This window comes from Acipenser ruthenus, chromosome 15, assembly GCF_902713425.1.
Source record: "Acipenser ruthenus chromosome 15, fAciRut3.2 maternal haplotype, whole genome shotgun sequence".
Classification (NCBI taxonomy): Eukaryota; Metazoa; Chordata; class Actinopteri; order Acipenseriformes; family Acipenseridae; genus Acipenser; species Acipenser ruthenus.
In genome coordinates, this window is record NC_081203.1 from 28,895,306 (window position 1) to 28,922,053 (window position 26,748).

At 35.3% G+C, this 26,748-nt stretch overlaps 1 protein-coding gene across 1 annotated transcript; it reads right to left on the reverse strand.

Moving 5' to 3' along the window:
• Positions 1–249: 249 nt before the first annotated feature.
• On the reverse strand, positions 250–26,529 carry LOC117422436 (thyrotropin receptor-like). The gene is given in 10 exon segments (XM_058987745.1): positions 250–2,725; positions 2,727–2,846; positions 5,017–5,094; positions 6,302–6,370; positions 7,366–7,443; positions 8,365–8,439; positions 8,811–8,885; positions 13,179–13,253; positions 15,654–15,725; positions 26,175–26,529. Coding segments are annotated over 10 exon segments (2,133 nt in total). The 5' UTR covers positions 26,348–26,529; the 3' UTR covers positions 250–1,407.
• Between the last annotated feature and the right edge of the window lie 219 nt (positions 26,530–26,748).

Sequence of the window (26,748 nt, forward strand, 5' to 3'; positions counted from 1 at the left end):
AGACAATTAACAATATCCTTCTGGTACATGTTTGAGATATATATATATATATATATATATATATATATATATATATATATATATATATATATATATATATATATATATATAATATATATAGCCCATTTTTTAACAGCTGATTGGAAATTAATTTGGGAAATGCACTAACCTGCATCCAGATTAGCACCTATGTACTGTATTTTAGTACTGTTTTGGGACTACTGATCCTATGATGCATTTTGGGTTTCCATAGACAGAGTTTTCAAGTTGCCATAGTGCTCATGCATCAGTACCATTTCCATGAAGCAGTGCAAAAAACTTGCATTACCCTTGCAGACAAAAGTGGAAGTGTTGAAAGCCTCGGACAATGCACCACCGTACAAGAAAAAAATGTTGCTGCAGATTTCAATATTCCTGTGAAAACTTTTTCAACCATTCTGAAAAACCAGGATACAATAATACAGGCCTATGAACAGCAAACTGTGGATGCAAGTCGTCAGCGTTTCCGATTTGTTGAATACCCTGATGTTGAGGACGCCTTGATTTTGTGGTTTAAAAATGCCTGTGATCAGATTGGGACATGCAGATTTCAAGTGCAGTTCATTTGCAATGTATACTTTTTAAAAGTTCACTTACAACCATATTTTCAATAAAATGCACAGTACTTTTACATGTATAATATTTTGCATTGTACTGTAATTTAAATTTGATTTCAGTGTTACTGTAACTTCAATAAAAACAGTATGCATTTGGCTTAGACTCCTGATAATAAGAATTACTGATACAATACATTTTTTGCTTGTCCCTTTAAATTCTTATTAATGAAAGTTGACTGTTTCAGGATCCACCCAAGTTAATACAAAGGACAAACTTCTTATTAATCAATACATACTAAATAAGGGGCATGGCTAAGTTAAATTATGACCCCCCAGTGTTTGACTATCCCAGATGCCTTCAGCAAGCGGAATGTCTTTTTAAAATAAAAACGGAATAAGACACAGCTTTTAGTGTATATTTTAGATGAATGTGAATGTTATTACAAAACATCAGCAAATAAATTCATAAGCTTGTAAAAACCCTTGTATGGTACCAGAAACTATGCACTGTGCAGCTAAATACTCAAATATGCACATGACTTAATCAACACATTGTAACAAGATTTACAACACCATTTTATATTAGTCCTCTATAGAACGGATATATATAAGCAGAATCTAAAGAAATCTATAGAACGGATATATATATAAGCAGAATCTAAAGAAATCAGAATCACTTTAGAACCATGAACAATGCATTGAGCTATCTAATAACCTTGACACAAGTAACAGAACACTTTACTGGACAATCACCATAAGAACATATTTATAGCATCTATAGTACCAAAGCTACTTCTTTTCAATCAAAGGGTTACAATTCACTCTGCCTGCAGTCTTCCATACTTACGTGGTGTGGTGTCAGTGCTGGATGGTATTCCCCATGGTGTTCATGCTTTGAATAGTCTTTGATGATTGTCAATGCCTGCCCCATTCCACGACTTCCACGCTGGCCAGAGCAGGCACTGCTGTTTTTGGCTGAAACCGTCTGCCCTCTGTAGATCTGTGCTTGGTGCTCACAGAAGCCAAACTTGCTCAGCAAAATAAAGACATCCCTTCTGAAAGCCTTGGTGAAAATAGCATAGAGAAAAGGGTTGGCACAGGAGTTGAGAGGGTAGAAGAGGACCAACAAGATCTTTGAGTTGCTGACTGTTATCAAAGGCTTGTTCATTATCGCAGACATGGCATAGAAAGAAATTGGAGCCATGCAGGTGAAATCGGTGAAGATCAGAATGGCCATCCTCTTGGCTATCTTTGTATCTTTGCTCCCAGGCTTGTATTGTGGGTTCTGAACAGTCACATAAATTTTGATGTAGCAGGCACAGATAATAATGAATGCAATGATGTTTATCATCAAGACAGAGATGATGTAGGCTTGAGCAAGAGGTGTCTCAGTATCCATGGGCAAGCATATGCTAACCTTAATGTAGCTGCTGACCCCAACAAGGGGCAGAATGGCCAAAAGGAAACAGAAAATCCATCCGCAAAGCATAATGGCAGAAGCGTGGCGAAGGCGTATTTTTCGATCTAATCTCATGGCGAAGGTAATGGCGTACCAGCGCTCCAGTGTGATGACCACCAACGTGTAGACTGAAAGCTCACTGGCAAAAACGGTGAAAAAGCCAGCAGTATTGCATCCTGGTCCTGTCTGCCAGTCAATGGCATGATTGTAGTATTCTGACCTGGTATGGAGGTCCACTGACGCGATCAGCAGCAAATAAATCCCCATACATAAATCGGCAAAGGCTAGGTTGCACATTAGAAACCGGGGGACAGTTAGTTTATAATGGCTGCTAAGCAAGATCAGCAAGACAAAGGCATTTCCCAGAATGGCTAGGAGGTTCACAAACCACACTACAATTCTCAAGAAGTTGTAGCCCATGATGTCTTCACAGGGGTTGAACTCATCTGGCTTTGGGGTACAGATCATTTCCTCGCTACCTCCACAGACAGTGTAATCATAGTGGCTGTCAAATTCCTGGATGTAGTCCTCTTGGGGATTCTTTAGCTTTTGTCCAAACCCAACATCTTCGTCAGCTAACTCCTCAAAAAATACATAGTAGTGGGAGTTGCTATGGAAATCTTGGAGCTTGGAGTTTTCATTGTATATAGCGTCACCATAATCTGAGTCATCTTCGCAAAGTCTTTATTGGTGGGAGTTTCTTGAGAGTCCATGTATTCTTTGCCATGAGCTCCTTGACGGTTTCCAGGCCTTTTGTTGGCAGAGAGTTCACACTGGTCTGAGACACATCGCTAAAGCACAAACAAGCACAGAAAATCTAAATACTTCAAGATCCAAAGATATTTTCTTTTTTTAAGCACTCATTAGAAAAGTAGTTTGAATTCTTTCTAGGCACCGTAAGCTCCCAGACTAGACATCCATAATGTTTTTTTTAACACACATTGTTCACAACTGAAACTCCTTTGGAATCATAAAAATGTGGAAAACTAGACTTTTGAAATTGTATGTTCAGTCTACTTGTGCAATGAAAAATCCAATACAGATTATAAAAAATAATAATAACAACAACAAAACTACACAACTACCTAACTACAGGTTTCACAGCCCCCGATTACCACCAATATTGGGTCTGTGAAACCATCCGTAAAATCTTAAGACTAATCTTTTCCTATTCCCTGTGTATTAGGAATTGTTGACACTTTTTAGGTGTTACAGAAGTCAGCTAACGTTTTCACCAAGATCTTTTCTTGTACTCAACTGCACATTTACAGAACTATTCTTTTACACTGCAATCTGGAGAGAACAATGAGGAGTTATTTTTGAGTTTAAACTGGTGACCAGCAGATCAATTACTAATTCTTTCGACTCTTGGGAAATTCTGTAATACATGTAAAAACGCTTTAGCTTTGAGTGTCTGATTTTGTCATTCTCAAATATTTTGCCAATAACATCATCCCCATGACTTCATTTCAACATGTTCATAAAAGCCCTCTGTAATACTTGATCACCAAGCCGCTATAGCTCTATGAGTTAAACATAACAATGCATTTAGATGAGCTACGAGGTTATGAAGAAGTATAAGCATCGAAATAAAGGTGGTAAAAATCGATCAAGCATGTTTAAACCCTGGAGCTACAATGTTAACTATTCTATTAGTGTGTTTTCATAAAACATCCAATATTTTGGCTCAATGAACAGACAATTACTAAATTGTTACAGAAAACATTTTACACAGACAAGATGAAGAATGTGGGGTATGCATGAGTTTTAGTGCCACAGTTGGCTGAAAGCCCTATCTAGACAGCTGACAACAGAAATGGGTTGTGAAAACAATAGAGTATCAAGTTTTCATGCCATTCTTATGCAGCTAACAATAATTGAAAGGCAAACTGAGACTTCTCATCTGGGGAGGAAGCAGGGGCAGCACCATGTCGAGTGGTGACGGATATTTAAAAAAAAACAAAAAAAACATCTTGGCCACATACAAACAAAACGGAAGTTCTATACAATTACGTGTGTGTGTGTGTGTGTTAGATGTGTTCACTGCCACGGAAACTGATAACTCTTGCCACGGACATGCGTGTCCATGTAAAAAGGCTCAAGGTTTACAGTTATGCCATGTCATTAACAATACAGTCTTGATTAATTGGTTAAACTGCATCATATGACAGTGGGGATTATACAAAGTATTCACTATAGATACATGGTCCGTATGGTCCAGTCTACACAGTTTTGACAGTTTACGGTTTAGGGTAACAAGACCCTTTCTTTAACCACTGGACCACCAGTGGCTAAAATTCGATATCTTAATATATAAAGAAGAAAGTTTGTGTGTCTGTCTGTTCCTTTATGCATTCGGACCCCGCAGGAGCCAGTGCAACCAAACTTTGCATGACCTCCTTTCATCCAGGGGAAGGTCAAGGGCTAAGTTTGGATCCAAATTTTTGACCTCTGGGGTACTTTATTTAGTAACCCCATCGCTGGGTCACTACAGTAGCCATGTATCTCTGTGACAAGCAGGCTGTAGTGGATGACATCAGGCCAGAAAGAATCCCACACACAGGCAGTAGTGATGAAACTGAGTTGCGGCAGCGCTCAGTGTTTTAATAAACAAATAAATAAAAGTTGAACAAAACAGAACACGGCACTTTAAGCCAAAATAAATAGATGAACAAAACGATAAAACAGTAAACAGACAAACAAACATGGTGAGTCAAAGAAACGTTACTTTTCTTTTCTTTTCTTTTCTTTACTTTTTCTCCTTTCTCACACCCGTTCTCCACAAAAAAGGGAAAAGGGTCCGAGCGCATTGTGCGACACCCAAGATCGGTAACTTATAGGAAACCATAAGGCTACCATTCCCCAATTTGTCATGCATGAAACACTGAAATATTGAATTTCCCAAGGCAATGCCGGGTACTTCAGCTAGTACTGTATAAGAGAAGTATGTCTAATACTTACAGCAGCGTTGGTCCACTGTGCACTCCTGCAAATACCTCTTGATCGATGGCAGTCAAGTACTTGTTTTTGTGAAGATACCTGCAGTAAATTGATAAAAGTTTTTCATTTACAGAATGCTTTCAGCAAATGGGCTGTAAAGATGGCACTATACTTAACTATGTTTATAATTTAACTTGCTTGACCACAGGCATGTTTTTGTTTTTTGTTTAAACCCCCCCCCCCCCCCCCCCAAAAAAAAACCCAATATCTAACCTTTTTATTTTTTAGTTCAGCAATTTAATGTTAGTCATTAACCTTATGATTTAATCACAAAGCTTAGAAATAATAAATACATCTCAAATAACAGCACAGTGCTGGCAGCAACCCTGTTGGCACCCTATCACTTTAACTTTAAATAAAAATAAAAAATAATTGATGAATATTGTGGATTATAATGTTAAAAAAGTTATTTAAACTTGTAGTTGTATTTATAGATAAATATCAGACAAAACACTTTTGAAATATACTGCACCTTTAAAATACATACTTTAAAATCTGTACATCTAATTGCAATAATAAGGTGAAAGGGTGAGTGTTTATCTTGGTTTTAGAACATGGGGATCAGTTTTAGCACTGGGCTTTACCCCTTTCCAACACAAACATTGGTGTGGTAAAACTCACAACAAAGACTTCAGCATTGCTTAATTTTATCCCCTTTAGGCTTGCAAGGTCAGATAAAGGGGCAGAAACAAATTAATATTTCATATCCTGAAAGGAAACTTTCAGAATAAAGTTCTGACAGAACAAAGAAGAAAATAAAATGAAAACATGAAAACACAACAGGACCATTTTTAGGTTTCCTTTCCGGTTGTAAAAACCCTATCGTTTTGATCACCCTTTTGGGAAGATATTCTTTCTCATGGGAAAAGTTACGGTCAAACAGAAAGTTGGAAAAGGACATTCTGAAAAAAAAAAAAATGAAAAAAGCCAACCTAATTAAATTAAATGCTTTAATTCAACAATCTTCTGGCACAGTTTATATTGGTCTTAAGTAAAGGCTAAAAGGTCATAAAAGAATAACGGACACCTGGTATGGTACACTAGCGACACAACCAGTCCAGATTTCCCCTACTGTAAACCCTAGAGCTTCATAGCATTCCCATGAATGAATGTTAATATACTGTTATCAGTAAATGAACAGCGTTGAACAATGGTCCCTCTTAATAGCACTCTTCATATGGGCATATACCTCACCAGCACACCACAATATATTATTTTTTACTGAAAAGCATTGAAATGTTCTTACACAGCATCCAGCTTTGTTCCATTGAAGGCATACCCTTGGACTTCAGTAAATCCATTATTATAAAGTTTGCTGAAAAACATAAGTACATGAGTGAACCACTAAGTACAGTATTGATATTAAAATATAAGAGCTTAAAATTATATTGGTTTCAATACAGCAAAACAAAATGAAATTAAACCATAAGTTCATTTTCTTGGGTGTGGGCTCCTTGAATTTTTCTGATGTATATATCTTGAGCCTACACAGCATGTTGCGATTGCCTTTGAACTGACCATGGGGGCTTTCTTCCTGCGATAAACCCATCAAAAGTCATCTCAACCCCATTAGTCTATCATTGATATGACCAGCAAAGATTCATTCAGCAGCCAGAAATATGATGAGAAAGGATATTTATCATACTAAACACCTGGGTTTTGTTTGTTTTAATAGGTCCATACTATTTTACATATATACTACATATTCACTACTGCTGTTCTGCTAAGGAATGCTAGCTGCACATCTGCATAATTAGCTGTAGAAATAAAATATATATATACATGTACAGTTAAAAAAATTAAGATGTCCAGTTCTTAAGCTAAAGACTTCATTACCAGTCACAAGCCACAAGTCGCTCAGTGTGACCAAGCTTTTAATACCAAGTTTATCACAATCTGTCTTGGTATGCCTAAAAATGCAAGTAGCACTCCACTATATAACCATAGTCAGGATATATATATATATATATATATATATATATATATATATATATATATATATATCCCTTTGGTTAATACTGCATTAAGGTTATTTTAAGCAACTCTTTCCAGCAAATGTGAAGTCTCTGAATTATCATGGACGTCTCAGAAATGACATTCCTTGCTCTGCTGTATTCTTTGGTGACAACAAGGAGAGCCACAGTGATCACGTGTAAACTGACCCCTTAGCATTGTTGTTATCTTATCCACAAGGACAGGGGTGTCTGTACCACAGAGATCACTTACAGTACATCAGTGCACTGAATAAAAAACTGCAGTTGTATAAAATGTTCTGTAAACGTTATGGAGATGATAAGAAGTGATACTCACAGTGTTAGTGATTCACTGGACAAACCATGGAAAGCATTACCAGGAACTGATGTAATGTAGGGGTTATCAGCAATTTCACTGTCAATAAAAGAATAAAACATAATTGTTACTAAAATATAACTACAAACACTAGGGCTGTGCAGATTTTCAAACGATTTGCTTTTAAGATGTTTTATGTTGTTGGATATTAATTAAATGGAATAAAACCTGTTAATCCCTCAATGTAAAACAAAGTGGCCCCTCAGTTGTCCTTGTTTACACAATTATTCAGTACAATCAATACAAATCTAGCCGTGTGATTTAATATAAGCTTGTGATCAAACTAATGAAAACCACTTGTATTTTATTAGTGACTACTTGTATTATTTGACCTTACTTTTATCCTTTTTGATAAAAAAAAAAAGATTTTGATTTACATCATCTCTGCAGTGAATTGTGGGATTGTAGTCCTGGGCAAGATTTATCCTTGGATTAAACTCAACAAAGAGTAAGTATCCCAGTTATCACAGCGGTAGCTCTTAAAGTGATGCTAAGGAAAGGTCATGTGTACGTGACGAATGAGCTGCATTTGGTAGTTTTGCGACATATTTACATTGTCATTTTATGGCTTTGGTACAGCAGTCAAAGCGCCCCGGGTGAAAGGATAATTAGACTACAATGGGCCTGTAAATTGTTTAATGCTGAAATGACTGCCATTGATTGGTACTCAATTGCACTTTTCTTAATGTGAAATGATCACATTTATTAATAGGCTTGTTCAGTTTCATTTGATATCTGCCAACCAAAATATCTCAAAGGGAATTCCTCTGAAATTCGGAGTATCTCCACAGCCCTAATATAAATGTAAACAATTTCCAAATAAATCACACAGAAGCTGCAGAACAGCTAATCTCTTTACTGCCCATTAGCATATATAACTAAGAAACGTGTTTCTAGCTAGCAGGACCTTTGTATTAAGGGTAGAGAATGCGCAGGAAAGCCCAACAAATATCAACTTACAGTAAAAAGTTAACATCAGAAGAATTAATCTTTGTAAGGTCAGGAAACGCATCAAGGCCAGTGTTAAAAATCCCACTGAAATGAAAGAGAACAGCATTTAGAAAGCTCAGCAAATCAACGTGAATTACACTGCACCCGGTCTGTCGAAATAACATTCTATAAATATTCTGATATGATGTTGTTGTCAGAAGTTGGTTTAATTAAAAAAATTGCAATTATTAGTTTCCAACTCTCTAAATTCAACCAACCAATATGATATGGTTTCATGCCACTGTATGGATTCCCAGTTAGTTCATACCTTTGGTATGTCAAAATAAGAACATGTTATTAACCATTTCTTCCATTGTTGCTGCATTTGAGGTTGCATTGTCCTTCAGTACATTACATTTTCATGTCACTACACAATAGCATACAGATACTAGCAAATACCAAATGATATTACTTACAGGTATTTTAAAACTGGTAGATTCTTAAAAGCATCAGGGTGAATATATGTCAAACTCCTTGCATTTCGTATCTCTCTGTTCAAGAAAAACAAACACAAAAACCTGAATAATAAACCTTATCGTACTTTTACATTTTCAGTGAACAAACCTTAAATTCAGTATAGGACTTATACCAGCTTTTAGCACTATCTGACCTGAAAATATATATGCACACAATAGACTATTTAATACGAGTGTATTAATACAGTGCCTTGCGAAAGTATTCGGCCCCCTTGAACTTTGCGACCATTTGCCACATTTCAGGCTTCAAACATAAAGATATGAAACTGTAATTTTTTGTGAAGAATCAACAACAAGTGGGACACAATCATGAAGTGGAACGGAATTTATTGGATATTTCAAACTTTTTTAACAAATAAAAAACTGAAAAATTGGGCGTGCAAAATTATTCAGCCCCCTTAAGTTAATACTTTGTAGCGCCACCTTTTGCTGCGATTACAGCTGTAAGTCGCTTGGGGTATGTCTCTATCAGTTTTGCACATCGAGAGACTGAAATTTTTGCCCATTCCTCCTTGCAAAACAGCTCGAGCTCAGTGAGGTTGGATGGAGAGCATTTGTGAACAGCAGTTTTCAGTTCTTTCCACAGATTCTCGATTGGATTCAGGTCTGGACTTTGACTTGGCCATTCTAACACCTGGATATGTTTATTTGTGAACCATTCCATTGTAGATTTTGCTTTATGTTTTGGATCATTGTCTTGTTGGAAGACAAATCTCTGTCCCAGTCTCAGGTCTTTTGCAGACTCCATCAGGTTTTCTTCCAGAATGGTCCTGTATTTGGCTCCATCCATCTTCCCATCAATTTTTCCCATCAACTATCTTCCCTGTCCCTGCTGAAGAAAAGCAGGCCCAAACCATGATGCTGCCACCACCATGTTTGACAGTGGGGATGGTGTGTTCAGGGTGATGAGCTGTGTTGCTTTTACGCCAAACATAACGTTTTGCATTGTTGCCAAAAAGTTCGATTTTGGTTTCATCTGACCAGAGCACCTTCTTCCACATGTTTGGTGTGTCTCCCAGGTGGCTTGTGGCAAACTGTAAACGACACTTTTTATGGATATCTTTAAGAAATGGCTTTCTTCTTGCCACTCTTCCATAAAGGCCAGATTTGTGCAGTATACGACTGATTGTTGTCCTATGGACAGAGTCTCCCACCTCAGCTGTAGATCTCTGCAGTTCATCCAGAGTGATCATGGGCCTCTTGGCTGCATCTCTGATCAGTCTTCTCCTTGTATGAGCTGAAAGTTTAGAGGGACGGCCAGGTCTTGGTAGATTTGCAGTGGTCTGATACTCCTTCCATTTCAATATTATCGCTTGCACAGTGCTCCTTGGGATGTTTAAAGCTTGGGAAATCTTTTTGTATCCAAATCCGGCTTTAAACTTCTCCACAACAGTATCTCGGACCTGCCTGGTGTATTCCTTGTTCTTCATGATGCTCTCTGCGCTTTAAACGGACCTCTGAGACTATCACAGTGCAGGTGCATTTATACGGAGACTTGATTACACACAGGTGGATTCTATTTATCATCATTAGTCATTTAGGTCAACATTGGATCATTCAGAGATCCTCACTGAACTTCTGGAGAGAGTTTGCTGCACTGAAAGTAAAGGGGCTGAATAATTTTGCACGCCCAATTTTTCAGTTTTTTATTTGTTAAAAAAGTTTGAAATATCCAATAAATTTCGTTCCACTTCATGATTGTGTCCCACTTGTTGTTGATTCTTCACAAAAAATTACAGTTTCATATCTTTATGTTTGAAGCCTGAAATGTGGCAAAAGGTCGCAAAGTTCAAGGGGGCCGAATACTTTCGCAAGGCACTGTACATCTGTAGGAGGAAGCTGTTGTTATCAGATCAATAAATATTTGCACAGTAGCAAAACCCTATTCTGAAGAAAGTGCAAAGGCAAAAGTTGATTTTCAAACTATTATATAAAACAAGTTAAACAAAATAAACAATCCTAAAGCAGTCCTTGATGTGTTGTGAATATGGTTCAGTAGTCCACCTACTCCTTCCTGCTGCTATTTTGTTTCTTGCTAGTTTACGTTATATCATCCATAACTTCGAAACATATGATGGTAAACATATGCAAACTAAAAACAGTTGGCAAATGTTTCAGCTATTAGTGCCTCTAGTGTACTGTTATAAGTGTAATATTCCTCAGAAAATAGTATGTTATATTAATTCTATTAATACACCTGTCACATACACTGTACCCAGACAAACTAAGACAAATCAAATTCACTTTATGACAGAACGCTGACATTATTTCAGTAAAAGGTTCATTTTAGGGTTATATGGAAATGAGGTGATGGTGCTGTTATTTAAATGGCACACACAGGGTTAAATTCTCAAAGCTCAGAAAGGAGAAATGCACCCAATAAGGTTACCAAACACCAGAAATAAACAACTAAGACTTTTAATTGAAAGGCTTGCAAGCAATCTAGAAGCAAGCAATTTAGAATTTTAATGGATTTTATTTTTTCCTTCAGAAAAAAAAGTGCCATTGATGGTTTGGCGTAAGAGCACTGCTTATCATAATTTGTTAATTTCCTTTTAAGATTAGTATGTATCATTGGTTACCTGGGCAGCGTATTTATTTGTGTATACCGGCATATATTTAGAAACTGCTATTATAATATATAATAAGATAGATAAATGTTATGAAAAGGAAAATACTCCTGCGGGGATTAGTTGGTTTCAAATAATGTTTCTATGTTGAGTTCCTGGGTTAGAGTGCATGTAAGTTAACAAGGACTTTTATTTCAAAGGTATTTTACTTGTACAGCTCACAAAAGTTCCTATGAGTTTAGTGATTTTGGCAATTCAGCAGCCTAACTCTTTAAAGGATGTATAATATTCCAAACAGGGATACACTTCTCTCAAATCCTTACAATTAATGTTCACTGTAGGGCATCTTTACATTAGCGTCGAGGTGTGTACCAACATATACAGTAGGATGTTACCTGTCAATTACACTCTTCAGAGTGGGACCTGTATCACAGAGTGCCTGAAACCACATTCTGTCCTCAGTCCCTGTTCTGCTCACCAGCAGCAAGACCACAAATCTCAGCTAAAACATTCTTAGTGTAGCCTCATGCTGCTTTAACACAAGGTAACTGACCGCAAGCAGCTGACAGGAAGCATAATATTATTTTCTGTCTAACCCTTTAAAGAAAACTGAGAGAAAATATTATTATTTGTGGTGTGCACAAATCAGCACTGAAATTAACTAAAGGATCCAACTAAAATAAAAGGAGCTTCAATTTTATTGATTGCTGACAGACCCAGCCTGCCCACCAGCATGAAGTGCCTGGTTACAGATCTCTGCATGAGCATATAGCAGACAGAATGGCAGTACACAACCACTCACTTAATCGCCTAATTATACCAGCCTTTTATCATTTGGTTCTTGGAAATGTAATGCTCAGGAAGGAGTTCATTGTATCAGGAGCTTTCTACAGCTTTGTAGTTATGTAGTTATGGTCCACATTACGGGTTCTTTATCAATATTGTGCATTAGATGAGACCATGTTTTTTTTTTTAATTTACTGCATTGTAACATCCAAGCTTCAAAGGCACATCTAAAAGAAGCATTAAAAATATGATGATCCCCCAGAATATTTTCTGTTTTTCACACACATATATACATTTCTAAAGGATTAAAGGTCTTTTTATTTTTATTTCGAATGCAGTAGACATTTATATGATTGCTTCATTATGGTTACAAAAAATACTGTACATAGTTCATAATATTTTTCAGGTACCTCTTGTAATTTAGTTGAATAATGGAAGGGAAATATGTAATTCAGTCTATATTTTAATGAAATCACTTAATATTTTATTTGGAACTACAGACCCAATTCAACTTTTAAGCTACCAAAAAAATAGGGTCAATAAATAATAAACCTATTATTTGAGAATGGGATGTACTGAGGAGCTCCGATTTAATGTCAAACCAGACTTCATTCCTGTTTCAACAATAATAATAATAATAATAATAATAATAATAATAATAATAATAATAATAATAATAGTGCTTTCTATAGGAATATAATCACAGAACAAGGTGAACGTATTGTGAAACCACCACAACTATTACAGTGTGATGGTTGTTTTTACTCCACTGCAGATTCAATTATAATACGTTAACTCTACAAAGATTTCAAAGACAACTATTACCAAAATGTGCAGGTACATAAACATTACCAGTCATCTCTCGCTCTGGTCTTGACTATGCAGGTGTGTAATAATGTTGTGTTGGCAGAAGTGATGTGGAATCTTATTTATATATAAAAGGATTACTCACATGTGCGTTACTTCGGTTAAACTGTAAAATGCATGTTTTTCCAGCCTCTGCAGAGTTGCATCGATAGAAATATACCTACCAGAAAAAAAAAAAACAATTAGCATTAAACATTTATGTGGATTATGTGGATTATCACATTGGATGCAACAAGGGAGGGGGGGGGATAACTCACTGCTACGTGCCAGAAAATGACTATTTTGAAAAACCATGTGTTCCACAAACTTGCATGTGTCTGACAATACTCTGATTAGCCTTCATGCCTATTGTGCATTTCAGAGGAAAACATCTGTTATCTCATTAGGAGCTTATTACTATCTACATTTTAAACAGTGATCTCTAAATAGCTTTTTTGGGTGAGTATAATTATGTCCTGATGAATGTCATGTGGGCTAGTATAGACAGTATACAATTTATATTCATACAATTGGTTTACATAAGCTATGGGTACCACTGTATACTTATTTATTACTTGGTTTTTCATTTTTTATGTCTACACATAATGCTTCATAATGTTATTTTTAGGGGCCGAAGCAGCTTTGGAAGATTAAAATATCATACTTCTGACTCACATTTTTTAAAATGTTTTTTTTTATTTATTTTTTTATCATATGTGTCAAAGATCCAATTTTTGTTCTTCTCATATTTAATACAAAATTACTTATTTTCAATAATGTTTTCTTTACTCAGCCAAGAAATGTTTTTGCATGTTTATTTTCCTGTCAAAAATAATTAAAAAATAAAAAACACCGGATGAACAAAATGTGCAATAATTGTATTATTTTATTTTCAACGCATTAAATACCACATCAAATTTTCTTTGAAAAAATCAGAACACAAGCTGTATTTATATAATTTGAAACATTCTAAATCAATATTTCTTCACAGAAAAAAAATGTAAATCCTTTCTTTTGGCTACAAACTGCTGCATCATATTTTGAGGACAGTCAAGTTCGATGTGCTTATAATCAGACCAGTGAAATTTTACATCGCCTATGAAGCACAACACATATAAAATTGAGGCTTGAGTTTCTCATTTCATATTCAGGTGTAGAGTGTTTAAATTTATAGCTACAGCATTACTGGAAGTTTACATGTATATGGGTAATAATTTACAATTTTAAATTATTAAATCATGTTACACAAATACAATGCATATATCCCACATATGTATATACTTTTGAATTTTTCTTTTTTTTAAATGAGTATTTTATAGAACCCTGGGGTCGCAAGAGGATACAACACACACGTGTAACAGTAACCAGACAGTAATAAACAGAGGGGAATTCATAATTATCTGTATGTCAGCATCCAAACTTTGTGCTCCAAGCATGTATTCACAAAGCCTGTAGTGTGGTAAAAAAGGAAGTTGTATTTAGGGTCATAGTTGAAAGGTCATAATAAGGCTATTTACATTGTCATACCACTAAGGTCAGACCAGGGGGTAGATCTAAAACTAAGGCAGATGTGCGTTTGAGAAGTTGAGATAATTGTGCAGCTTTCCAGTTGGCGGTTTCACTTAAGCAGCATCAAACCAAGCAATTCTTAAAATTTAAGGCACGGCAAAATGAGAGGGGAGATACAAAGCAGGGACGTTTGATTTGTTGGGAGGAAACTGATGTTGCAATTTCCAGGAATCAGACCACTTTTTTTGCTGAAAATAATAAGGGTCTAGAGCTGAGCAAACACCTGCATTAGGAAAACGACGCAATGTTATTTATTTATTTTTTTTATCATTTACTCTGGTTTACATCCTGTATACCTTTTATCTGATTTTAATGCTTTGTCAGACTTATAAAAGTGCGACCACTCTGTGATTGTCAGATACAAAACGCTTAACATATAGAACATTTTGCGTGACTTGGAAAATGTTTCTTTATTTTAAAAGAAAGAAAGAAAGAAAGAAAGAAAGAAAGAAAGAAAGAAAGAAAGAAAGTACAAATAATCCACAAGCACACGGTAATTATGGCTGTGTGAGGCGGTCAGATGAAGAAATACTTTTAAAATCCCATTCTGAACCACAAGCATTAGGAAAGCTGCATATTGTGAATGTTGATGCAAGTGGGCCAATATCTAAAAATACCTTTTATTGGAGCCGAGGAATGTTTAATTGTCTATGTACACAAAAGAAATGCCGACCCAACAACAACTTACTGCTTGTTAGTCTATACAGTTAGCTATTATAATACCTGGTTCACTTTCTATGGCATTCATCTCAGGCATCGTTTTAGAAACATATTTTTGGCTTTCCGCACTGTGTATGTATATGCATCGTTAATGATTACATTTTAAATCCTTTGTCAACTGTAACGGTCAAGACAGCAGAAAAATTATTTTGATTGTACAAAAAAAATTTAGAAATGCTAAATCTCTGAAGCATCTATACAGGCTACTATACGTTTCTTGTTTAAAGTAAGTGCTTTTTTAATAAAGCAGAAAAAAAAGAACAAATGTGAGAAAAGCAGAACAGGTACTTACACTCTGGAAATGTTTGGGAGGTTTGAAAATGCTTCACTGTGGATTGTTGTCAGCTGTGTCTCCATGAACCGCCTGTGTAGAAGATAATAACTGTAATGACTTGCTTTAAACAGCATAATCACATTACATACATTTTTATAAGCAGGCTTTTTTTCTTATTTTACAAAAACAATTATTTTAATTACACCTAGAGAAGTGGCTTTACATGTGTTTTCAGCAACAGCTTCAAATTTAAAAAGCACTTTTGTTTATGTTTTTGTCCTGGTGTTTTGTTAGCATTCTGTCTCATATATATTTGGACTTTTAGTTTATTAAACAGTTCTGACATGATGTAAATTCAATGAGTTAAACATTATTGTTGTTGTTTTTTTCTTTAAAACACTGTTTTATTAAAGGAGAAAATTCCATGAGAGTTTTTAAGTTACAGGCAATTCTGGATATTGACCTGTCAGTGATACTAGGTTTACAGCTCTATAACCACACAAGCAGAAATAAAAACAGGAGTGATATCATTTTGCCTTCTATGAGTGTGTGTGTGTGTTATACTGTCTGTTATATTTCCATAAAGTAGATACTGAAAATTACCTGCCACCAAATCAGGTGTTTGCAAAATAGGCAAAGGACTGTAGCTGAAAAAACAGTGACTTTTTTTTTGTAGAGAAAAGAGCCCTTTTTTATTAGTAGAATCATGCCAGGTCATATTATGATAAGATATATTTTTTAGATAACAGTTCATTAGGCAGACCTGAGGTTTTACAATATGATTGAAAAAAGGTTATGTCTAATCATTAACATAATTTTTTGTACATAATCTAAGCATCTGTATTTAGGTGTGAGATGCAAGTCCTGAGATGAATTGTGAACTGTGTATTTAACTTTGAATGCTATAATGCACTGGGAATTGTGCTGAAATAACTATGTGAGGGATTATCAAATAAAATAAAACAAGCACCTGCTACAAATATACAGTATGCATATATTATTCTTGTTTTGAATCAATGTAATGTTGTTCCCCACTATCCAAGCTGTTTACCTCTGCTGTTTAACTATATTCCTCTTATTAAAGTACTCAATTACATTTCCATTTTACTTTTTAGATTAGTTTAAAGAATGTTTTCATTACAAATATTTTGCTATGTAAAGACCGGTGCAGTAATATGGAAGTCCGGCAAGTCTCATCCAGTGGAGTATTTTGTTAAAAGAAACAATCAAACAAAAAATGCAAGCCCTGTCCTTGCAGGTTCAACGTGGTTGTCTTATTTTATTGTGCTGTGGTCCAATACCCACAATCAGTTTGATTAATGGTCTTATAACATGGGCAGAATTGAAATAACAGGATGGAAAAGAATATCTGGATTTGCTATTTATTAAGTTAATGCATTACAGAGAGAAAAAAAGTGCATGAATTACATTCTTACATTTTTTTATTTCAATTGTGTTAACCCTCTAAGTCAGAAAATATATCTGATGATGAGTTTATGTAGTTTTGTCTTGAAAACAAATTGCATACACTGATGGGTCAAAACAAATGACTGTGGCCTTAAATTTGTATTTGAACAGGATAATTTGTAACTAAAAAAAGGATGGTTATCAGTGGGTACTGTACCATTTGTTATGTCACATAGCAGGGACAACTCGAAATATTTTTCACTTAACCACTACAATAACACAAAGAAATCTAATTCCAATATCACAGACTTGTGATAAAGGTGCAGCCAGGCATGCATTTTTCAAAACCTTTTATGGTGCTTGATAGAGTGTTTAAATTGATAGCTACAGCATTACTGGAAGTTTACATGTATATGGGTAACAATGAGTTATAGATACAGGTTCAACTTAATTTGCCTGTGAGGTACAGTATATCTGCAACGTATTTCATAAAAGCCCATACAAACTAATGATGATATCACACTTGCAATATTTCTCAGCAAACATTTTTGGTATGACGCTATAATAATAACTGTAATAAACATTAGAAAAAATGATCATGTGAAATTCCATGATAAATCAACAAACCAAGTTATAAATGACGAAGAACAAACCAAATTAGCATCAAGGTAATGGAGTTTTATAACTATGTAAAAATCAACTGCTAATAGTCCAAAAATAATTCTTGATCATTTGATTTTTCTTTTTTTTTTCCATGTACACTGATAAAGCCTGTCAGAGCACCACTGTATAAGAACACAGGTGGACCAGAACCAAAGCTAAACAGGGTCTGCATGGTTATTCTCGGTTAGAATACGTTTTAGAATTTTGCTTTTGGAAGACCTGATGTTTTTTGCAGGATGGAAATTCTTTGCATCTTACTTTTGGCAACGCCTTTTCTAAATCTATTTTAATACCAGCAAGATGTTAGTTAATTGATTCTGATATGTAATCACACAGACAAGATGTTTTGGTTTTGACTCGGCATGCCATGCTGTATCTCACTTAATGCTGAGATCAAACCCAGAAAAGTAGAGTTGGAGCTTCTGGTTTGGAATGAAAGACCTCATTGCTAATAGATTGATCCCCTATCAAATCTATGTACCGTGTGTGTTTCCATTATGAAACCTAACTTTACAGTATTAATGTAAATGTATGCCATGCTATGATAATGTATCCAGACAATAAACCAATTCAGCAGTGGAAACTAATCTGTGGATTTGTCAGTGGAACCTAAAATGAGGTGCTTTGACAAATTAAAATAAACATTGCGAGATTAAACAGGTCCGTTACAGGACACCAGCCACACAGGCAATTAACTTAATTCTAAATTACAATAATCAAAATACTGGCCGTATTCTGGTGTGGATCACCGCTGTTTTAAGAAAATCATAGAGTCAATTATGATTCTGGGAGGTTGCTATGAAAATAAATAGAAATGAAGATTAAAATGGGACATTTAGAATTCAAAATATATTTTAAGAAAAACATGGCTAAGGCCAGTTGATATTTTCTGCCATCTTCCTGGTTTTCTGTATAGGTTAAGTCATTCTCTTATATTTTAACTACATTAGAAGAAGTAGTGTTGTATGTTATAAACAGAGGCTACACCGTGAACGTTCAACGGCATATGGGTTGATAGGTTTTATTGGTTTTAAAATCAGAATTTGTTGCCAGAAATGAACTTCAGACTATATTACACAGCTGTCCCTAATGTAAACTGGAAGTGCCTGGTTTGGTTCACTGCAACTAAATGAGAGAAAAGAGAGTGAAACCCTAAATCATTCAGTATGCTTCCATGTATCTGAATATTCACATATTCCATATGTATTTAAAAAAAAAAAAAAAAAAAAGATTCTGGAGCATTCTGTGTATTGGGGCTGTGTATTTTGCACTGGTGCTGTTCGTGACTAGGAAGCTAAGGGAAAATAATGTTTGGAGAGCAGGTTGTGGACATCAGTATGTCTTTAAAGCATTAAATGGTTGTATTTACTGTGCAGCTGAATTCCATCTGTATTGAATCAGAAAGGTTTCTTCAGACCTGTTCCACTGTCTGATTATATTTTGCCTGCTTCGTGTTTTCAATCTCTCACTTGGAGACATCGTAAAGTTTCCTCTCATTGAAGTGCTGAGGACTTTAAATTCTTTGATTCTCCACTCAGTGCCATGATGGCCACAATGAAAGCATTGACTTCTAGGCTTAACACACATACTTGGATGAGACCAACAATAACAAGAAGTAACTTCCAAAAATTTGGTAGGAAGCTATTCAAGTTCTTCTTACCAAAAAGTGATTAACGCTGTTGCTTTGATTGCCCTATTTTAGGTGCTCGCTCAATTACAAGACAGTCAACTAAGATTGTCTGTACTGACTTTAGATTCCTACCTGTTAAATATTGCCTATTGGTCTAACTTTCATGAATGCTTTGCTTTTATGAATGTTTTTCATGAAGAAATATCCTTAATTCAAGCATTCTATTTTTAAGACACTTTTTTTTAAAACAAAATAACATTGCATGTGAAAATCATGAGCCAAAATTCAACCTTGATTGTTTGGAATAGATCTATACACCATTATTATTGTAAATGGACCTAGCATAATATATTGAATAGAAGACAACACATTGTTTTTCTACTAAAATGTATAAAAGGGTACATGTGCTATTCTGAAAATGATGGTAAACTGATAAGACTTCGCTTTGATTGGTCTAATTAAATTTTATCTTTAAGCCTGTCAACAGGTTACAAGGAAAGAATATCTGCCTTTCACAGTCTGGCAATCTGAGTTCATTCCACGTGCTTTCTAATACATACAAACACATGTACGTAGGATAAAGCTTGATTTCCACCCCTGAACAGAAATTTAGAATTTCACTAAAAACGATCAAAATATTTACCTGAGAAATTCCTATATTAAAGTTGTGTAGGTTATTTAATCCTGCATATTTTATTAACCAATCACATTGGCCATTTTTGTAAAATAAATGAATAAAGGTATTTCCTTTCTTTAAAGTTTATAAATTGAAAGTATATTAAAATATAAGGCTTCTGATGTTTTAAGTGTATCATTAAATTTATAACCTGATTTCACCCAATGTCCCCTCTACTCTGTGTATGTGTGGAAATGAGCTAGAAAATACAGCTAAAAAATTACTTTTTAACTCAAAATATAAAACCCTGAAAATCAGAATACAACGCTGTAAGTTATCTTAAAATAATATAGCCACTGTATAAAAAAGACAAATTGAATGCTCAATGCTCTATTGTATACACATGGACCTTTGGAGAATTAAGAGCTTCACCTTCTGAGCTGCAATCAGACAAGTTCTGGGCCTGTTTTTATAAATGTTAGAGATTACAATTAGCATGGGTAGCTCAGTGGAGATGGAGGCTGACAAAAAGGTTATTGGGAGGATAACTGAAAGCGAGAAGACGTTATTTACTTGAGTTTGTGTGCAGGCTTTGAATAACTAAATCCTCCCTTCCTCATGGTTTTAACCTGTCTAGACAGCTTCGGTGTTAAGCACTCTGATCAAACTCTGTTTGGTTAGATCAGTTTGTTTGACAGATTACTTTAGTATACACATGTGGCTGTTTAGTTTTAGTGTATTCATTTCTGTATTCTAATAGACTCTATTTTCCAAAACGCAGCCATTTCATATTTGTCTTAGCTCAGAGCTCTTAATAACTTGGTATATAGCATAAGACATGTTTTCAAAACTAAAAACTGTTCGGATCAATTTTAGGAATGCAAATTGATTTTTGTTGAACATGTTGTGGAAATGTGCAGTTTAAAAGCCTATAATAGAGGCTGTTTATTTAAAATAAAAATCTGATTGTCAGACGTATATTTTTATTAGCCACATGACCGAAAACTGTATTCTTAAGTAAATCAAAATGAAGTGTCTAGTATTTTTACACAATTCCCAGTGCAATAAACCACTATCAAGATTAAGTAAAACCGGACATTATTTAATAAAATAAGATTCACTTTGACTTTATTTATGTATAAAACATAAACATAAAACATTCTTTCATTTTAAAAACACAATAGTGTACACACTTGATCTAAATGACCTAATTTAAAATAATTCCAAATTTAATTCCTTGAGTTGATGTTTCTCAATGTTTTACGCAGTCTTGTTGTGCTGGGTACTGATTTCTGTTAACACGCGATATAATGTTTCCAATGTTACACAGAAGATAAATAAACAACTGAATTACAAGCAATTACACCAACTTACAAACAGCCATTTTACACACCCAAATGACTGTATGTAAGAAGCTCATAGTGTAAGTTTTATGAAGAAAAACAAGGCAGATTAAAGGTAATTACACGGTGCCCCTCATGTCAGAACAGTTAAGGCTGTTCTGGCAGAGGCCTAGCACTGGCTGGCTGGTGGATATGTAACACATTTTCAGCAGCCTGTCTCTCAGACAGGATTCGGTGGCCTACAGACAGATTTATTCATACAGTAATTCCAGTCACACTCATCACCCATCCCCTAAAAAACATAAATTGATCTAGAGTTTGCTTTTTTAGTTGTCAAGGGTTTCCTGTGACGTTCTTTGGAAAGCTGTTGAGCAGATCAAAGGACAGAACAAAAGATTTTTTTTTCTTTAGCATAACAAAGTCGTTCATATAAGTGTTCCACCTTCTTAAGTCTTCGACAACTTTAGTTAACCTTTTTAAAAAGGTTTCAAAAGGTCATGCTTTTAGTAGATTTTATATTTTCATTAGAATTGTTTTGTTTTTGTGATGCAATTGTAAATATAGTAGTAAACACATACAAATTTAAGAAGATACGTATTCGCACATTTGTACTATCCGCTACAGTAGGTGGGGTGCAGGGTGTTGGGGCAATGAAGGCAGAATTTGATGCTGTAATGCAGACTCAACAATTGCTTTGCCAGGATTATTAGCTCAGGGAGGCCACAAAGAGGTTGACAATCTGTGAGGGGTCCTGTGATTTCACAACCCACAGCATGAGCTACAACATTCAGAACATTACTGAGCTCTCAGTGGACCTCTAGCTTGAACAACATACTGAACATTGTCCATAAACAGATATTTTAAGAAGTTAGCAAGTGCAATGTTTAGAATGCCTTTTTAGGTTAATATTGATATCTGGTACTGATTTCAAGACATTGTAGAATATCTCACAAACCTTTGGATTACTAATTCACTAAATCAACCAATTATAATCAAACCCCAAGCTTCAATTGTGATTGTGATGGCATGTAGGAAACAAAATCCATATTAAGATTAAACCAGTTAGGTGTTTCACAAAGCTAAATAGGAACTAGTGCACTGGCTCAGTGGACAGCATACCCTCTGTAGACCCAAACAGCCAGCTGCTGTCAATGACTGGTGACTACCTTGAAAAAAAAAAAAGACTTGTGATAACTCCATCTGATGGATCTGTTTGACTACAGAAAGTACCGCAGTGAAAAAGGAGGAATGTGCATGGTTGTAAAATGTGCGACATGACCAAGTGTGCTCCATGTATCCCACAGTTTTCTACCAGCAAAGGATGAAACAGGTGTCACAGCCAGTGAAGGCATCGAAAACAGTAAGGGCATTGCTTAAGCCAAGAGACTTGTTTCATGTACTGCTACAGTATGTACCTGATGTGCTTTCCACTGTCAAAGGCAACCATCATTTTACTGACAGCCAGGTGCTGGAATGAAGATATGGCCAGGACCAGCACATCAGAGTCCATTAAATGAAACATGACTTGCTTGCAGCCTTGCTTTGCTGCATCAGCTGCATGGAAAAACAGCTTGAATCTCTGAAGTGGCAAATACTTGTTTTCTCTTCTGCTATATGTCTTGAGAATCCGGATAGCTCTGTCTTGGTAGAATCTACTCTTGCTAGTTCTTAGGGGTGTGGTTGTGTCATCAAGATGCCTGTACCCTTTCCTTTCTCTCGTCGGCCAAGCTGTTTCATTATGTACATGTCCCATACTATATTGACTCTTAGGAAAAGCAACACTGTGCAATAACTTAAATACAGAACATAACTAAAACTAATGTCTGATAGAAAACTTCAAAGTAGAATTGTGTTTAAGGAATGACAGGAAAAAAGGATTGGTAAAATTAAGATTTGTTCTAAAAGGAACAGACTAGACTGGACCTAACGCGTTGGATCTCATCAGATAAGAAACAGCTGTGTTTGTATTATAAATTGTGAAAAATGTTTTTTTTGAAATAAAACAAACAAAAAAACCAAACAAACAAGCAAAAACAGATAAATAAATAAAAAAAATGTTTATAACTTTACTTACCTGTGTTATTTTTGTATTTCGGTTTTGGGCTGTTTTTGGCTGGTTTCAAAAATACAATTTGGCTACTTTTAGGCTGGTTACTTCCAAACTTTGGAAGACAAATCTGGCAGCGTTGCCTGTGACACTGAAACTAAAATTGTTACGCTTACCATCTCAATCAGGATTTCTCTCCCTGTGTAGTTAATACACATGAAGAAACAAAAGAAATTGTAATATTTCTGCAACGATCTGGAGCACATACAGTATGTGAAAGAATGAAAGTAATTTAAATGTCTCCCTATCCAGAAAGGTTTACAAGGTGAAAGTTTAACATGCCAAGTTTGCTGATTTTATGATTAAAAGCATAATTTTGTCAATGTTTTCACATATCCACTGCACAATAGGATTTTAAAGTATGATGTTTTTCTGAGACTACCTATATTATAATACCACCAGTGGTCTATATAAATGCATGGCTCAGGCTTAAAATTGGATTTCTACCACTGAATTACATTTAATTTGTACAGCAAAGGCACATTTTTTCCCCTCATTTTCCAATAATGGAAACGTCTCTGTCAAAAGGCACTCATTCTATTAGTGAAATTACATGGTATGATGAGGTTTAAATCAACAGGATGCAAACATTCCATATATCCTTATATTATATTTATACATTCAATTAACCGTTTTCATTTGTGCACTACAGGTAGTTTAAGAAACATATGAAACCAAAATGCAACATTTGTGGTAAATTAATGTTAATTGTCGTTTTCTGTGGCTTCCAAACAGCCAGTATCACCAGTTGTTAGCAATTCTAAGAAGGATGCAATCTCTTATTAAAGTGTTTTGATTTCACCCCAGAGGTGGATCAAAGCATATTACCGATTGCAAAGCATGATGGTCGCTGGGCCAATAGAGCAAAACAATTTGGGTGCTCCCGAGTGGCGCATCCGGTAAAGGATAAAGGCGCTCTGCTTGGAGTGCATGATACGCCTATAGCCTGGACGTCGCCGGTTCGAGTCCAGGCTATTGCACTGCCGACCGGGGTACCAGGGTGTCCTTCGCACACCAGCGACCCCTGTGGTCTGGCCGGGCGCCTGCAGGCTTGCCTGTAAGCTGCCCAGAGCTGCGTTGTCCTCCGACGCTGTAGCTCTGAGATGGTTGCATGGTGGGCCTGCAGTGTGTAAAAGAAGCGGTCGGCTGAAGGCACATGCTTTGGAGGAAAGCGTGTGTTCGTCTTCGCCACTCCCGAGTCAGCGCGGGGGTGGTAGCGGTGAGCTGAGCCTAAAAATAATTGGCTATTCCAATTTGGGGAGAAAATGATAATGTCAATGGGTTCTCAAGGCTTTATTAAGGAGATGTACAGACGACTAGAAAAAAACTACAATAATATGTCTGTCTGTGAATTTTTATAATAAGTAGCTTAACTATATTTATATACAAAATGTATAATACTAAAAGAAAAAAAAATATGAAATATGTTTTGACTAGAAGTTTTTCCTCAGTGCCTTTAAAAACATCACGAGAGAATTCCATTCTAAACGGTTGTCATAGCGTTGTATACATTTCTTTACCTATTACTAAATAAACCATTTAGTCCCCCATGGAGCTATTTTTTGTTGGACCTGCGTTTTCAAATAAAGTGATCAATTCAATTATAGATTTTATTATTATTATTATTTTTACAATAATACTATGTGTCCTATTTTTTGGAAACTCACATGTGAGCACTGCAAAAACAAGGAACCAGATTAGGGTAAAACCTATATATATATATTTTTCAATTTCACAGTTTTTTTTTTCTTTTCTGGGTTAATCATGTAGGCAAGCTGGAATGTTAGTTTTAAGAGCTGCTTTAAATATATTTGAATAAGGCACAGTTAGGCACTGGCCAAGTCATATAGCCATTAGTTTCATTGGTTAGCTCTTACTCTTTTCAATTGTTTTAAAGCTTGAGTAATGTGCCAATAAACATCTGTGTTTAACCCATTGTTTATGTAGTGTATTTTTGTATTAGATGTGCCACATTTAACTGGTTTCATAATACAGTAAGTCATTATTGTAAGTAATTGCCTCACTATTTAACAATGGATTCATTGGACATATATACTGTATAGTCTTAACCCATTGATCTAGCGTTGAAATAAGGGTTAATTACATTGGGATGTAATTAACCCTCGGCTATACTTGTCCTTATCAAATAAACTTCATATAAATACGGATTTGTAAAGTTATATAAGCCTGGGAAGATTCTTCCATAAGAATACTAAAGCACCACTTCAACAAAGTTCCAATTTACAGGGAACTAGGGATTATACTTACCTTTGTTGTACTAGGACTGAACATTGTTGCCAACCCTTCACTTCAAAAGTTACGTTCAGCGCAGCAATAACAATTACATTGTATGTTTGAGAAAGTGTATACAACATACATCTTCTTGTATTTATCCAATGTTATTTCAAGTTAGTTAAGAATTAAAATTACAAGTTAGTTTAGCATTGCAGAGGTAAAAATGACCGTTTTATCATAAAGAATACAATAATTTCCATATATTTATATGTGTGTGTGTGTGTGTGTGTATATATGCATATATATATATATATATATATATATATATATATATATATATATATATATATATATATATATATATATATATATATATAATATCAATTATATGCACTCAATTCTTAAATATTTTTTGAATATTGAAATGTGCTAAGTGGCTTATACAAAAAACAAAACAAACGAAAAAAGCATGCTGAATACCACTAAAACCCCCAATAAATAATGGTGATTATAAATATGCAGTTTCTAAAGTACTCACAAAGTCCTGGTGTTTGAAGGAAACTTGGGTATCACATCAATATCCGAGCAAGTAATTTTAAACGTCTTCCACTCAGAGCATTCGCAAATAGCAGGACAGGATTCCAAATCTTCCACAGTACCAGTTGCACTTATCATAAAAAGTGTAATCAACAAACGGTTTATCAGTGCCATTCTTTCACAATGTCCAGTTACACACTCTTTTTCTTAAAAAAAGGTTTACTGTCAAACTGCTCGGTTTGACAGTAGATGTTTACCACCAGAAATGCTGGTTAATCTAAAATGATATTGCAAGTGAAGCGTTTCAAAAATACATCAAATTAGTTATGCGTACAGTGAATAGGTTATATCTGTAATGTTTTCTTTACACGATTTTTCCTTCCGCGTATAGTATTTTTGTATCACTTTAGCTTTTTAAATTAACAATGTTACATACATGATATTGTAACTTTGTTTCGCTTCTATGCCAAACTAGCAGCCTGTCTGTATCGGCTTCTTACTTTGTACAATGATGTACGATGTAAGACATGCAGTAGTGGGCTCTGTGTGGTCTTCTGGTCTGTGTTGCGGGTAAG